The following is a 13086-nucleotide window of genomic DNA, read 5'->3' as shown; positions in this document are numbered from 1 at the left end:
ATTGTGGTGGTGTAGAAGTCTGTTATTGATTTCTTATGATTTGGCATAAAACATTTTTTCCTGTAAAGGAAAGGACCAATTTGATTGATTAGATCAAAGCAAAAAAAGTGGTACCCTATTTTTATCAATAGCCAGGGACAAATGTCAAATGGAATCTGGAGTCAGAACATGAACAAAAAGGAGAAAGAAAGAAAAAGAGCTTAAATGAATGCTAAAAGGCATTTAATTTCTAGTTCTTCTTTCACCTTGATCTCCTCAACATAGAAATTAGTGGGAGACCCTTTTTAAATAATAAAAGTAGGGGAGTTTTGGAGCTGGTTGATATTTAAATCTTAATGCTTCTAATTTTTTGCATATTTTACTTAGATTGCAACAAGTAGAATAATAATAAAAATAATAATAATCCTTTCTTTCTACGATAGGCACAGGGCCTGAAATTCTGGGGGAGGGCAGGGGGCTAGTCAATTAGATCGACCCCAGTACACAACTGATACTTAATTTTATCAACCCTGAAAGGATGGAAGGTGAAGTCGACCATGGCAGGATTTGAGCTCAGGAAGTAGCGACAGGCGAAATACTGCTAAGCACTTTGTCCAGCGTGCTAACGTCTCTGCCAGCTCACTGCCTTAATAATCATCATCATCATCGTTTAACGTCCGTTCTCCATGCAAGCATGGGTTGGACGGTTCGACCGGGGATCTGGGAAGATCCCCAGAAGGCTGCTCCAGGCTCCAGTCTGATCTGGCAGTGTTTCTACAGCTGGATGCCCTTCCTAATGCCAACCACTCCATGAGTGTAGTGGGTGCTTTTTACGTGCCACCTGCACAGGTGCCAGGCGAGGCTGGCAACGGCCACGGTCGGATTGGTGTTTTTTACGTGCCACCGGCACGGAAGCCAGTCGAGGCGGTGCTGGCATCGGCCACGAGTCGGATAGTGCTTTTTCCGTACCACCAGACCAGGGATCCTGGCTGGTTCAATTCGATTTCGATGCCTTAATAATGATGATGATAATAATAATAATAATAATAATAATAATTAGCTAGACACATGAAAAATTAATGGAAGACATAAGAAATGTAAGCAACTGTAAATTGTGTGCTGGTGCCTTGGAGAACTGTTTCTATATTGTGACAGTTGCAGAATATAGAAAGAATTGTGAAACGGATAACTCTCTGATCCAACCCAAACATCTCAGTTATGCAAACATAAACAGAATTACTATTTGGCCTTAAAATACATCATACATATTCAGAGAACCCTCTTGGGTTTAGCAGTACGGAACATTCTTCTGGTATTCTTTTATTCTTTTACTTGTTTCAGACATTTGATTGTGGCCATGCTGGAGTACTGCCTGGTAGTCAAAGAAATCGACCCCTGGATTTATTCCCTGTAAGCCTGGTGCTTATTCTATCAGTCTCTTCTGCTGAACAACTAAGTTATGGGAATGCAAACACACCAACATTGGTTGTCAAACAATGGTGGTGGGACAAACATACACACATAAAAATATAATATATATATATATATAATATATATATATATATATATATATATATATATATATATATATATATGACGGGCTTGTTCCACCAATTTCTGTCTACCAAATTCATTCATGAGGCTTTGGTCAGCCAGAGGCTATAGTAGAAAACATTCTTTAAAGTCTAGAATTGGATTTTGTGTAGCCACCTTTTCTCCCCCCACCTATTTTGTAGGGGGTATTAACCAATTTTCTGGGCTCTTTTCACAGCTATACCCCATTCAAAATTTGTGTTACTTTTTTATGAAAAAAAGGGAAGTGGTGGCTCGTTTGTAGTTTGTAGAGAAAACGTTAAACATGCCTGAAGAAAGACATGCCCCCCCCCCGCCCACAACTAAAAAACATGAAGAACTATAAAAGAAGGCGAATAAGTACCGGGGGTCGGGGAAAGATTTTGGCTTAGGGCTAGTGGTTTTTGAAGGAAGAGGGAAGTTGATTGCATCAACCCCAGTACTTACTCGACTGGTACTTAATTTATTGACCCCAAAAAGGACGAAAAGCAAAATCAACCTCAGCAGAATTTGAACTCAAAACGTAAAGACAAACTAAATGCCACTAAGTATTACACCCGGCATGCTAACGATTCTGCCAGCTTACTACCTTAATAATAATAATAATAATAATAATAATAATAATAATGATTATTCACCTCATAGCTGGATATGAAGTCCCAGTAATATTGATTTGTTCTCACAATTGGGAGTGCAATCATGCAACCAACAAACATTTACTTTGTGAAAATGTCCAGAATATAATATATTTCTGTATTCTAATACATTTCAGTTGTGTTCATAACGAACGCAATCATTAAAGGTGGCAATTTTTCAGGCTATTAACCTCATCTTTAGAGTGTTTATCTACAATATTTACCATAACACCATGTTTCACCTGGTTTGGTCTCTAACTCTTATTCCTTCCAATATATTTACATTATCTTCCGACTGGATTCAAACTAGTCTCGATTGAGATTCACCCAATCAAAACACTATTAATTGTAAATATACACTCAAAAGAGAGAAGTTGTTTGCAAACTGCCATTCTAATAGCAATATTGCATTGCAGTAGTTTACACATTGGAAGCTGTTAAATCTTTCACAGAGAAATTCATTCATCCAATTTACATCCATGTTTCCGTGCCAGCAGGAGTTGGATGAATACATGTTATTAAGGTGTTGCTTTACGGTCAGGTGCCCTTCTGTTCTTCATCCTTACCTATTTTCCAAGTAAAGAATATTTTGTTCTACACCTTTTGAAAGTACAGAGTTAGTGGAGGATTTGCTGACAGGCAATATCAACAAGTCTCACCATTTATGACCCAACAACTTTTCATGGCAGGTGTGTGGCCATGTGGTAAGAAGTTTGCTTCCCAACCACAAGGTTCTGAGTTCAGTCCCACTGCATGGCACCTTGGGCTGATCTAAGCCGTGTTAGTGGATTTGGTAGACTGAAAGAGACTTGTCATATATGTGTGTGTGTGTGTTAAATAAAATAAGATAACAAGGCCAAGGCAATTTGATATGCCTGGGCCATTTATAGAGAGAAATGTGGTCTTACGGCTGTTTCTGGGAAATAAATGATATTCCATCATCAGAGATGAGTTAAGAGAGTTTCAACAGAAGGAATTAGAGTTCAATATAAGAAGTATAAAGGGAAATATGAGAATAAAAAAAAACACGCTCACACACGACCCGCCTAAGACTCTTCCCTCCTATTATTAAACCAGGAGTCTAATAGTGGTCCCTCTGTAGCACTTACATAGCCTTACCTGCGTTTTGGATCTTCTGGATACAAAATCCAGTCACATATATATATATATATAATTATAAGCATGTGTCTGTGTTTGTCCCCTGCCACCATTGGACAACTGATGTCAGTTTATTTATGTCTCCATGACTTAGCGGTTTGGCAAAAGTACTGATAGAAAGAAGTACCAGGCTGTAAAAAAAAAAAAAAAATCTCCAAGGCAGTGCTCCAGCATGGCCACAGTCTAATGACTGCAACAAGTGACACATGACAGTCACACACACATCTCTCTATGTAACAATTCAATGTTGTAGGTAATACACGCCATACAAGTATTGTACCAGTAATACACACAGGTATTACATGTGGACACAAGTGTGGCTGAGGGAGGGGGCCGGTAGGAAACTCGCTTTGCAACCATATGGTCTCAGGTTCCATCTCACTGCACAACACTATGGACAAGTGTCTTCAACTGTAGTCTTTGGCTAGCCAATGCCTTGTGAGTGAATTTGGTAGGTAGAAACTGTATGGAAGCCCATGTGTGTTTAGTACACACCTTATACACATGCACATAATGTGGTGACCAGTGTTGGTTTGTTTACATCCCCACAACTTGCCAGTCTAGCAAAAAAGACTGACAGAATAAGTACTAAACTCAAAAAAAATAAAAGAAGTACTGATGGTTGACTAAAGCCATTCTGTGCAGTGCTCCAGCATGGCTGCAGTCCAGTGGCTGAGGCAAAAGCTAAAAGATCATACAAAGAGAATATACATCGGTCACCAGACACATCATATCCACAACTTCATAAATATTTGCTTTCCATCTCAGAGTCTATCAACAATCGTTTCACTTTGGCCTTGTCACAGAATCCAGTGAATGAACTTCTGGAGTTACCCAACCGGCTAAAAATAGCAAATAAATTTCCATTAAATCACATCCATCTGGTTCAAAAAGGAGGGACACATTATATAATGTATTCCTGTATTTTCTTTAAAAAAACAGACGATGGCTTTAATGCAGTTCATCCTAGCTTTGTTTGACCGGTAGTGAACGAGACTTTAATAACAACAACAGCCTGAGTAGCACAATTGACCTCCAACGGGAAAAATCCATAAATTTTTGACTACTTTTCATTTATAGTCTCTCATTTGGTCCTCTCTGATCGTCATTAATATTTTCAGTCACTCGTCATGGACTGACTACTTGTTCACACTTGCAAACAAGTCTCTGCTACTTTTTCCTCGGCCTAAATTTTTTATTACTCACACACTGTTGCATCATTTTATCATCCGTTTTCCCATGCTTGCGTACATTAACCCTTTAGTGTTCAGATTACTCTCTTAAAACTTTTTCACTCATCTTGCTTTATTTTGGAGCTTTGAGATTTCAATGACGTGATTGTTTATTTTAAGAATGTCACTGTGGGGTAGGTGTGAGAGGCTGGATCTGGCCAGTTTGAATATAAAACATGTAGAATATCTGGGCCAGATATGGCTGGTTTAAACAGAATTTGTGAAGGCAGATTCCCTATGGCTGGATGCTCATCCTGTTTCCAAGGCAACATTTCCATGGCCAGACATGTAGTCACAGAAGATTAAAAAAAAATTACTAACTTCTGTTCCTGTGTTACTCTCACACCCACCCACATGTATATGACTGCGCAATTTCCATTTCCTTTCAATTTTTCGTGCTTTATTTTCCCCCACCCTCCTAGCTTTGCTTTCTTTTCTCACACAATCTTAATTGATGTTTGTCTAGAGTTGAAACTATTTTTGTAGCTTCGTGTCTCCTTGTTTGTCAATTGCGTTGACAAACAACTTTTTTTATATCAACTTCATAGTTGAGAATTAAAGTGAAGGACACTCACGCAGCTCATTCGTTGAGCTGCGTAGGCATGACTGTGTGATTAAGGGTTTCAGGTTCAGTCTCTCTGCATGGCCAGTGAACCCCAGATTCACCAAATCCTTGTCAGTGAATTTGGCAGGCAGAAACTGAAAGAAGCCTATTTTCTGTGTGTTTATTTATATGTCCCCTTGACATCATTCCAGCAGTGCCCTTTACTTCCAAACTTCCGTGGAAACATGTCCATCATACAGGGAAGTAATGCCTTGCTTGCAAATAGGGCTTAACAAAAGGGTTGTGGTATCTGGCCGTAGGAGATCAATCTCAGTGAATTCTGTTTGACCTGTACAGGTATGGAAACGTGGGCATTAAAATGAAAATGATCACCATCCTAGTTAATGTGGTTCATAAGTTTTATTGAGATGATTGGTTGGGATGTTTTTACCATTCCGCTTGCAATTTCTTGCATGGTCTTTAACAGAAGACTGGAAACAAAGAACACCGTTTTTATGATGCTCATTTACAACTATTGAGTGATGTCAAGACAAGGACACACACACACACACATTATTTGGCGTGCTTATAGTAATAATGATTATTTTCGATACATTCAATATGCAGTGGTTGTGGTGGTCATGGACGTCATCATCGTCCAAAGTTCCCATTCAAAGGTTCTTGTCTGCAACTGCTTCTTCCTTAGTCTTTCATGTCAGGAACACCCAACCCCCCCAATATCCCTTGGCATTTTTCAACTTTTCCATTTCATCTAATTGTGCTTCTTTGTGTCTCAAAAGTTCTAAAATATCCTCTAAACGTTTAGAAATATAACCCAACTTTGTCTCTCTTGAAACATGTCAACAGATACCTCCTACACCCCCCCCCAGCAGTTTTCAACTTTCCATGTTTTCTAATTGTTTTTCTGTCTTCTGTATCTCAACGATACATCTACCACCATCTCCACAACACACATCATCAGATCACAGCAATGGCTTATCTCCTGACTCCATCTCTTGTTCATATCACCTGTCAAGATGTCATCCGTGACACACTTCTTTCATAATCTTTACACAAATTCTGCCTTCTATCAATTCTTTTTAGACAGATTGATATCACCAACAAGAATTTCTTGAGCCATCATTTCTTACTGCAGAGTCTCTTCCACGCTTTTACAAGACTTTAACCCTTTTACAACCATATTTCTATCAAGATATACAAGCTGAGTTTTAATTAATTACCAAAAGATAATCAAGAATTGGGAGGGTAATAGTAAAATAACAAATTTTTTTAATTGTTTTATATCCAACTGGTGTTTGATATTATGTAACAATAAGTCTTTATATAGAATTAAGAGAAACTCTTTAAAATGGCCATCCTTTGTATCGTGGAACCAGAAATAGTGTCAGCTGGATTGGTATCCAAAGAGCTGAGAATGTAAAAGTTGATTTGATAGAATGGTGGAGCATAAAGTAGATGTTAGTCGATGATTCTGTGTACGTACACACACACACACACACACACACAGAGGGAGCGAAAAGTTTCTATTTTGAATGACACAGCATAACAGTTATTCTTAGCTTAGAACTCCGTGTTTATCCAACTTCCTTTCAGGTGCCAAACATAACTTGCCCTCTGCTTTTTGTTTGCTATTTACCAGCATTTTCAATAGATTACAGTGTTGATGTGAAGGCAGAATGAAACTCTTATAAATAGTTATAAAATTTTATAACCAAACACAAACACACACACACACACTATGGGCTTCTTTCAGTTTGCGCTTTACCAAATCCATTCACAGGCCTTTGCTTGACCCAAGGCTATAATAGAAGACACTTGCCCACGGTGTCACACAGTGGGACTGAACCCAAGACCACATAGTTCAGAAACAAGCTTCTCAAGTGCACAGCAATGCCTGCACCTATGATATATATATATATATATATATCACAGAGTGGTTGGCGTTAGGAAAGGCATCCAGCTGTAGAAACACTGCCAGATCAGACTGGAGCCCGGTGCAGCCTCCTGGCTTCCCAGACCCCCGGTCGAACCGTCCAACCTATGCTAGCATGGAAAACGGACATTAAATGATGATAGATAGATAGATAGTAATGTTTATATGCCAACAAAATGTGGCAGTCCTATAAAGGACAGTGTTACTGTTGTTTTGACCCCAGGAAAACATCTTTTCCAGCTATCAACAACACAGTTCCTGTCCGTATAGCATTTGCAAGGGAGGTCATCGCTCCCATCTCTCGCTCTACATGATACATTCTGTTGGCATATAAACATTGCTATTCGGTACTATTATGGTATTTCTCTTGCTCAGAGATTTAAAACAAGTTATTTGTGTGTGTTTGTGTACAAGCGTGTGTCAGTAAACACCAGACAAGTAAAGGATCTCAAGTAAATATTTTTTTATCTTTAAATTAAAGGAAACAATGAAAAGTGGAGGGGTCGGGGTTTTATGAAAACACTTTTATTTTTACAATTTCTGATTATCTACAGAAATAACATAGATTAAAATATTTTATTCCCATTATATAATAGTCTGAAGGCAGCGACCTGGCACAAATGTTAGCACGCCAGATGAAATGCTTCGCGCTATTTCGTCTGTCTTCACATTCTGAGTTCAAATTTCGCTGAGGTCGACTTTCATCCTTTTGGGGTCGATAAATTAAGTACCAGTTGCATACTGGGATTGATCTAATCGACTGGCCCCTTCCCCCCAAATTTCGGGCCTTGTGCCTAGAATAGAAAAGATTATATAATAGTCTGCTTGATTTTCAAGTGTCTCCAATTTTTACACCCCAAATTCCTGGCAGTGATGGGGAGGTCACCCACTCCAGTTCCTTTCCCTTGTTTTATTATTTTTTTCCCCTTTTGGTGGGTTTTCTTTTATTGTCAGTTCTCTAATTTAATTTTCTATTTTTAATCCTTTTACTTTGGAAATAAGATGTATCTACTTGAAATTCCGTTACCCTGAACAGCAGAAAGCTGTTTTGTATACCAAACTATCTTTTGTCAATGAATGCCATGTTTAAAACAATTTTCTGTTGGGATCTGTCAAACTTATCCAGGCAACATGACTTGCAGAAAATAACAATTCTAGTTTTCGTAGATATTCAACCTTGTTACTGGATTAACCATGAAATTCCAGTGGAAAGGTTAACCTCAGCAGTTCTTTGTTTCATTTCTTCATTCTTTAATTCTACCAAAACTGTATTTTAAAACAAGAATAAATAAGTATTTCTTTCTCAGATAATTTTATATCTTATATCAGCTCTAATTAAGTGGAAATCTAATATCTTTAAATGCTCATAATCATAGCTTGTTAAAAATTTTCAGCGAATTCTTTAGTTTCTCCTTTCTCTGCCATTGTAAGCTATTAAAACAAAGGCACGGGTGTGACTGTTTGGGTAAGAAGCATTCTACCAATCATTTGCTCTTGGGTTCAATTCCATAGTGTGGAACCTTGAGCAAGTGTCTCAGCCCTTGGCTGACCAAAGCTTTAGAAGTAGATTTCGCTGATGGAAACTGAAAGAAGCCGTGTGTGTGTGTCTGTCATTTCCAATCTGCTTTGAAAACGTGCTTTGCCATGGGCAAATAATAACTTGCTTAGAAACAGGGGAGGGTTGGCAACAGGAAGAGCTCCCATTCATAGAAAATCTGTCTCTACACATTCCATCATAGAAAAATGGAAGTCAAAAAGATGATGGTTGTTTTTGAATTTCATTAAAACCTTGCATGGTTTATGGCATTTATTAATGAATTTAACAGAAATTCTCCTTACATGCTAAAAGAAAGGCAAGAAAATGCATAAAATATTAGCCCAAGTAGTTTGTTTGGAGCATCTTAACCAGTCGGTGTGTGTTCCCCTTTGTGCAGAAGAAAGAATAAGAGGCGGAGGAGGTTGTGGATTTAGAAAAAGTAATTAGGTCAAGAGACTGCCAAGTGGAAGAGAGTCAGTTCCAGACATAATGCTAACTATTCACTGCTGTCTAAAACATGCAAAGCTCACTTTCATACAGAGAGTGTTGCAGCTCTGTCTGTCTGTCTGTGTGTATATATAATGTTAAACGTGTGTGTTTGGAATACAGGAAATAGAGATGAAGTAACAACATCCAACAACTTGCAGGAGTGAGGCTGCTTGAAGGAATTCTGGCTTTTACCATTCATGGGATCTATTTTACAGGTGTTGCTGTTGTTTAGCCCCAGGTCTCCCCTAATCAAGTGGGCCTATGTTCAGAGGTGTTGCAGACATGACCATCATGCCTGTCTTTGAAATAGGGGTGTGTTTATGATTGTATAATATCCAAAGTGTCCCACTTTTTCTAAGATGGTAGGGTGTGTTTTGAGGGAAATTTTCAAGTGGTTTGAGCGGCAACTGCCTAGAAGCAGTTATTAATACACCCGACCAGAGGAGCTGCCAGCCAGGAAGTTATCGAGGCTGAACAAGCTTCTGTGGCTGCATACTTTCAGCATTGGTGACACGGTTGCTTTGCAATAATAATAATAATCATCATCATCGTTTAACGTCCGTTTTCCATGCTAGCATGGGTTGGACGGTTCGACCAGGGTCTGGGAAGCCATGTGGCTGCATCAGGCTCCAGTCTTATCTGGCAGTGTTTCTACAGCTGGATGCCTTTCCTAATGCCAACCACTCCGTGAGTGTAGTGGGTGCTTTTTATGTGCCAGGGGAGGCCGGCAACGGCCATGATCGGTTGGTGCTTTTTATGTGCCACCAGCAGGGAAGCCAGTAAATAAAATTTTTTAAATTATCATGCAGTGATGTACCATAATACTAGCTATGGTACCAAGATAAAAATTTGGAGAGACAAACTGTTTAAGATAAAGATTACCCAGGCATCAGGAGGCATAGAACCTTGGCTAAGGTGTATATATTGTGTGTCATCATCGTTTAAGATCCACCTTCCATGCTGGCATAGGTTGGACGGTTTGACAGGAGCCAGCCAGGTAGAAGACTGCACCAGGTTATTGTGTCTAAATTTCTTCTTCCTGTTTCTGCTACCTTAGCTCCGGCGTCTGGCGACGGACTTGGTAAACACCCACAAAGTTATCAACCACCTCACCAACAACAACACTGAACACCTTTTTGATCTCCATGTGTCTAACACACGTGGACATGCCTACAAAGTCAGAAAACAGCACAGCTCCCATGACTTTCGGAAACATTTTTTCACGCTCAGGGTTGCTGAAGCGTGGAATAAACTGCCTGCATCAGTTGTTGACTGCCATGACACTGCATCCTTTAAGGCCCTCATGCTTCCCGAAATCCGTCGAAACTACACCTGATTATATATACACTTTAGATGAGTTGTAGTGCACCTGAGCACTGTACACAATTATTATTATTATCAGTTGTAGATTTCAATAGAGTTAACCCTTTCGTTACTGTATTTATTTTGAGATGATCTGTGTTTCTTTCAATTATTTTAAATATAACAAAGAATTTAGTAAGATAACTTAATTATCATTAACCAAGTGTTAGGAACATAAATTGTGACTAAGGTTTGGTGGAAGATTTTAATTAAAAACTTATGAAAACAAGACATTTGTACTACAGAGCCAGTTTCAGCCGGGTTGGTAACAAAAGGGTTAATGGCCCCTTTAATAAATATTCAAGCAAGTTTGTCTGAATATTTACAGTTGGTTTAGTTTTTTTATTACACTTTGAGCAGCTGAGGTTTCTTGCTTGCCATGGCAGCTCAGGAGATATTTCTCTGTAATACTTCAAACCTGTGTGATCTTAGTTCCTTTGAAATTATTCTAAAACGCAGAAAGGTTTTAAGTGAGAATATCCTGTTTAAATCACAAAACGAAGATGCTTACCTGAATGTCACTCTCATTGTGCATATATTGTTCATGAGGGAAGAAGGTCTGTAAGCTGATGGAAAGCAGACGCATGTCTACGCATTCTCTCAAAAACCAACAGAGCTGATCAACACAGCATTGCTCAAGAAATACGGAGAAACACTAGCAAAAGCATGACGCATTTTAGAGAAATATTTATGAGCAGAGTAGAGACTTAATAAATATGTAATGGAAACTTTTGAAGGAGAGAGTCTGTTTCTTTGATACTTGTAGTCGTACATGGAAAACTTTGCCTTAAATATTCTTTTGACAAAAGTTACACAGAAGAATTTCTCTCACAATTGCATTTACTGGAATTTCAGCAACCTTATTTACTGAAGGTAGAGCAGGATATTTGATTTCAAGTCATCATGATTTAACATCGGTTTAAGCCACCCTCTTGCTACTGTTGGCTTAGGTTTTTCTTTCCATGGCATGGCTGTGTGGTTAAGAAGCTTGCTTGGCAACTGTGTGGTTTCAGGTTCAGTCCTACTGTGTAGCACGTTGGGTAAGTGACTTCTACTAAAGCCCAGAACCAACCAGTGCCTTATGAGTTAATTTGCTTGACAAAAATTGTGTGGAAACCCATCAAGTGTGTGTGTATTTGATTGCCCATCCTACCACTTGACAACCAGTGTGGGTTTGTTTACATCCCCCATAACTTAGCAGTTCCCTAAGAGACGAATATAGTAAGTCCTAGGGTCAGTTTATTCAGCCAAACTCTTTGAGGTGGTGCACCAGCATGGCCACACTCCAAAGACTGAAACAAGTAAAACATTATCCTTTTGGAGGTGAAGGGGTTTAAGAGAGTAGGGTGTCATTTGAGTGGGATTTGATTGCTATTTCTAGCAAGTGGAGTGTGACAGTTTTTAGTTGTTTAATCATTTCATCAAAAAACTCAACTTTGTTTTTGTTGTTGCTTTTACTAGTCTCACCAAGAAATCTAGATTGTGACTGAACCTACTTAAAATCACATGGACATGTCTTAAGAATTAACAGACCATCTACTTCATTTAATAGGCCTTCTCAGTCCAAGCTGACCACATCCATTCAGGACCAGCAACAACAACAACAGGTAGTGTTGTGGACCAGAAATAACTGCTGCTGTGTAACCTCAATACAAATCTATTATCATCAACTAATAACTAATCAATACCCTTGGTTTACAATTGCTAATCTGAATGTGTTTGCTCTATTTCAGGTACTTTAATGGACTGCTACGATGAACTCGGCAATCGATATCAACTTCCTGTGTATGTGTTAAGTGCCCCGACCAATTTAATTGAGGAAGTCAGTGACAGTGATACAATACAAGATGCAGACTCGGCGTCCCCTGGTCTGGAACTACCAATCAAATTCCGTCTTTCACACACTAATAAAGACTTAAAGTTGTACGTTCGAACAACGGACACTGTATGGAAAGTTAAGAAAAGAATATTCGAAGAAGAAGGCATAGATCCTTCTCGTCAGCGATGGTTTTTCTCTGGTCGACTCCTTAGTGATAAAATGAAAATTGAAGACACAAAAATTTCCAAAGGATTTGTAGTACAAGTCATTGTATCGCCATCTCCGTGTAATCCAGCTGGTGACCATGCTTAACAGGAGTATCATTAGTAAAATGGGAAATTATTGCTTTTATGGATATACGACAGATGAAATACCGCCATGGGAAGAAAGGAAGAAAAAAAAGAGGAAAAAAAAAACAAAAAACAAAAGAACATGAATGAGTGAATGAATGGTTGCCTGCCTGCCTGTGCATGTATGTGTGAATGTTTGCTTATGTGCATGCATGTATGAATGTATGCGTGGCTGTGGCTGTGTGTGTGTGTGTGAGATTCAGAATGTTAACTGACAAAGCGAGAATGGAAGAGAGAAAAAAAAAATATTGTTTTGAAACCTATTTAAACTAAAGAAAACTTCATGTCTATACATTCCATTTCTATAATGGAATGCTGTACAGATAAGAATAAAGGTATACTTGTAAAGGAAAGCATTTTATAACTATACATGTGTGTGTGTGTATATGTATATATATACATATGTATATATATATATACATATATATATATACATAATATATATATACATACAT

General features: G+C 38.5%; 1 protein-coding gene across 1 annotated transcript in view; it reads left to right on the top strand.

The window, feature by feature from the left end:
* The window catches only part of LOC115219778 (ubiquitin domain-containing protein 2), an 80673-nt gene extending 67811 nt beyond the window's left edge, over positions 1-12862 (top strand). The window contains exon 3 of the mRNA XM_029790031.2: positions 12196-12862. Within this exon, the coding sequence (XP_029645891.1) occupies positions 12196-12593 (398 nt within the window). The 3' untranslated portion in view covers positions 12594-12862. The remainder of the gene's footprint in view (positions 1-12195) is intronic.
* The last annotated feature ends 224 nt before the right edge of the window (positions 12863-13086 follow it).

The sequence above is a fragment of the Octopus sinensis genome, linkage group LG15 (assembly GCF_006345805.1).
Source record: "Octopus sinensis linkage group LG15, ASM634580v1, whole genome shotgun sequence".
Taxonomy (NCBI): domain Eukaryota; kingdom Metazoa; phylum Mollusca; class Cephalopoda; order Octopoda; family Octopodidae; genus Octopus; species Octopus sinensis.
The sequence above is the reverse complement of the archived record's forward strand: the minus strand, read 5'-3'. Positions and strand labels throughout refer to the sequence as shown.